The sequence below is a fragment of the Hyposmocoma kahamanoa genome, unplaced genomic scaffold, assembly GCF_003589595.1.
Source record: "Hyposmocoma kahamanoa isolate Upper Pololo Valley unplaced genomic scaffold, ASM358959v1 99705, whole genome shotgun sequence".
Taxonomy (NCBI): domain Eukaryota; kingdom Metazoa; phylum Arthropoda; class Insecta; order Lepidoptera; family Cosmopterigidae; genus Hyposmocoma; species Hyposmocoma kahamanoa.
Window position 1 is genome coordinate 17,799 of NW_020656003.1, and position 3,543 is coordinate 21,341.

Below are 3,543 nucleotides of genomic sequence, written 5' to 3' on the forward strand. Positions count from 1 at the left end.
TTACTGCTTCCTTAACTTTTTAATTTCCCAAGGACTTAATTTTTTATAAGTTTCCTGACAAGATTACTTTTTATGCAATAAAGTCATCTCACGGTTATTCCATAAGGACAGGGTTCAGACCATAGGCCACAACACTCGTAGTATTAAAATAAATTACTAACCTCGGACTCAGTAAGGTAGTCTGGCGGGTTGGTCTGACATTCAACCAGCCGGTGATCGTGTGCTCGCAGCACGTCGTCCACATTCAGAATCGGTACGAACTCATCTTTCCCGAACGCCTGCAAACAAAAACACCACATATTACAGACCTACCGGTAACTGAGTCGGTTCCTGAGATGGTTGCGCGGTGCGGGAGGAGTTACAGTTCAGTAGTAGTTTAGTCGCGCTGCACACGGGATAATTTCAACAAGATTTTTCTCACGATATTCAATAGCAAGTTGATTGAAAAAATTGCCTATCAAATTAGTCAATTGTTGTTATGTGAAACGATAATAAAAAAAACTATTAAATAATAATTGAAATGAATAGACAAGCCATTGGGCACTTTTTTTCAATCAGCTTGTTATTGAATATTGTCAGAAAAATATTGTTGAAAATATCCCATATGTCGCGCGATATAACTGATACGTAATATATCACTCCTACCCCACACCGCGTAGCAGTTCGGTAGGGCTGGCACGATCTCTATGCGAGAATAGTAGTATCTCGCGTTTTATGTCGCTCTCGCGCTAGTCGCGCCTTGTCGTGCTAACCCTACAGGAATCAACTCAGTTAAGCGGTAGGCCTGTAAATAACCGTATTCTCCTCTATTAGAGTACACAGTTGACTGCCTTTGTGTTGTGTGTAAATTATTATATTTATAAGTAACCACATTATTACATAGATACAAACCTGCCAATGCATGATTTCAGTGTAGCCAGCATCAACTAAGACGCTTCCAGTGTAGTGAAAGGTCTCGGAACCGATTTGGAAGGTAATTGTAGTAGATAGGTATCGACAGTCGCGAGACAAAGTCGCTATGAAATGCCGCGTCACGTAGTCATAGATACGCCACATGTCGCCTTCAAGCTCTGATTCCGCTGTAGAAAAAGATATTAACATATAGAATAAGATGTTACTTGTCATAAAGTAAACCCAGCATTGGACGCAAAAGGAACTTTACTGAGAAAATAAAGAGCGTATTGCTATGTTAGTACATATTAGCATGAGTCGAGCAATCTTAACAAAGCAATAATAACAATTAATCTTAGCAAAGTTGATAGATGTACGTAGACAGATGCTCACACACAAGAACAAGAATGGTACATAATCAATTCGTACCCTTGGTATAATAAAGCCACAAGTGATCATACGTCGAAAGTGATTCTATCACATAAAATCATAAAAATTGTACAATCCACATAAAACCAATTAAGTATTGTAAATTTTGATAACTCTTCTATAGCACGAAAAAGGTATCGACCAATTTGGTTCAAAGCATCTTTAAAATCCTCTCCCTTTTACTCCTCTCCTGTAAAGATGACGTTTAGCACATGTGACCTTATTAAAGCAAACGTGTGAATTAATGTGGGCAATAGCGGCCGATATCGATAAGTGTGACCTCTTCTAGACAACCTTTGAGGCAGACAAAAACGAAACCGAGAAGATGTAGTAATATGATTTAAATACATAAATATAAACCTATATTATATTATTATTAAATAATAAATAATCATATTACATACCTACATATACATTTATATACATTCACTCTTTCTTAGAAACAAACAAATTAATAAAGCAATACAACTTTGCGCTTAATGAGGCCAATTACATATTATGTACAACTTTTCGTATTCAGTAAGTTTTTTCAACAACAAAATTATATGTTCAAAAGTATTCAAACATTTTATTAGGATGCTATTCAATAATTTTAAGGTGCATTTTCCGTAATATAACACTTAATTTAGTATTAATCAAGACTGGTTTACAGAATTTGGATAACAATAAATGAAAGTCATCATCATCATTTCAGCCGAAACACGTTCACTGCTGAACATAGGGCTCCCACTAAGAACGTCACAACGACCAGTCTCGTGTTACTTACATCCAGCGGACTTCCGCAGTCTTCACCAGGTCATTGGTCCACATTGTGGGTGGTCTGGCCACGCTGCGTCTTTGGGTTAAATTAAGTGTATTAATACAACTTACAAGCAGGCTTCATTGGAGTGATCGGAGGGTGGTCTCCAGCATCGTGCCCTTTCTTTGGCTTATTGATTCCGTTCGCGATCATTGCTCTAACCTCTGAGCCCCATTTTGATGAGTTCTGCTGTTGCCGTAATGTCCCTCTGAAAACATACAATATCTAACATAATTATGTTACTAAACAATAACGTAAATACATTACTTTGGTCAGTTGTTTCGGACATTCGGTTTTCAAATGAAAACTACTCCTGTTTGTGGCAACACCAACATAATGGCGTATTTAGATTCTCATCGAACACACAATCGATCACCGGCTAACCAACGTAAATAGTCACACCAACATAAGTGTTTTTTTATTTTTCAACCGTGATATTGACAAAATCATTGTGAAAAATGAGCCATTACAAAGAAATTGTAATCAGAATGGCGTATTTAAAGTTAACCATACAATAACCACAACTGTAACAATAATTGTAGGTGTTATTTTCTGATATACAATTTATTTTATTAATATTTAGATTTTTATTTTATTCATACTAATTAATAAATTAATAATAAGTGTCATATGCTTACTTAAAGTAAAAACCGTGTTTTGTTTTTGTGTTTTTGCATTGTTTGAAATACAGATTGTGCCACATTACCTTTGTTTTGGTTTGTTGTCGTACTTATATGTATATGTATGTACGTATAAGTGTATCAGTTTATCTTTTTGTTTTTGAGAGAGAGAACCCATTTTATCAACATCAACCCAATGAAAGTAAAAATCATCATCATCAAAGTCATTATTAGTGTCACTATTTCATGTTCAAAAAGAAACACGACAACTGTGTTCTATAACATAACTAAATCAGATGATCAGTGACGGTTCTCACTTCACTGCTAACAACTGTTTGAAATTAAAATAAGGTTTTAAATTGGAACTTAATTAGTTTCGTTAATTATGTTTATGCCTTGAGGTTAGGTCTTCTCTCTCTTCGTCACTTCCTCTTCACTATGTATCTGGATCATGAAAGAACACAACATTATTTATGCAGACTTACATAAGATCGAAATTTTCAGGGTAACTGCTGGTTTCAGTACGAGGGTAAGAAATGTAACCTTGAGTATACAAACGCTCTGCTATCTGCAAGAAACAATAACATATTTACATTATTATTTATTAATATAAAAAACAAAATAGATGGTACTATGATCTATGTACACCACACCGCACACGCACATGCTCGCACACACACGCACTCACGCACACGTGCATGCACGCGCGCACGCACACTCGCCCACGCACGCACACTCGCCCTCGCACGCGCGCTCGCGCGCACGCGCGCACGCACGCACGCACGCACGCACGCACGCACGCAC

General features: G+C 36.9%; 1 protein-coding gene across 1 annotated transcript in view; it reads right to left on the reverse strand.

The window, feature by feature from the left end:
• The window catches only part of LOC113239258 (DNA topoisomerase 3-beta-1), a 15,696-nt gene that overhangs the window by 9,267 nt on the left and 2,886 nt on the right, over positions 1 to 3,543 (reverse strand). The window contains exons 6-10 of the mRNA XM_026476182.1: positions 3,225 to 3,307; positions 2,191 to 2,327; positions 892 to 1,079; positions 162 to 278; positions 5 to 54 (exon numbers count right to left, since the gene is read on the reverse strand). Coding sequence (XP_026331967.1) covers positions 5 to 54; positions 162 to 278; positions 892 to 1,079; positions 2,191 to 2,327; positions 3,225 to 3,307 — 575 coding nt within the window. The remainder of the gene's footprint in view (positions 1 to 4; positions 55 to 161; positions 279 to 891; positions 1,080 to 2,190; positions 2,328 to 3,224; positions 3,308 to 3,543) is intronic.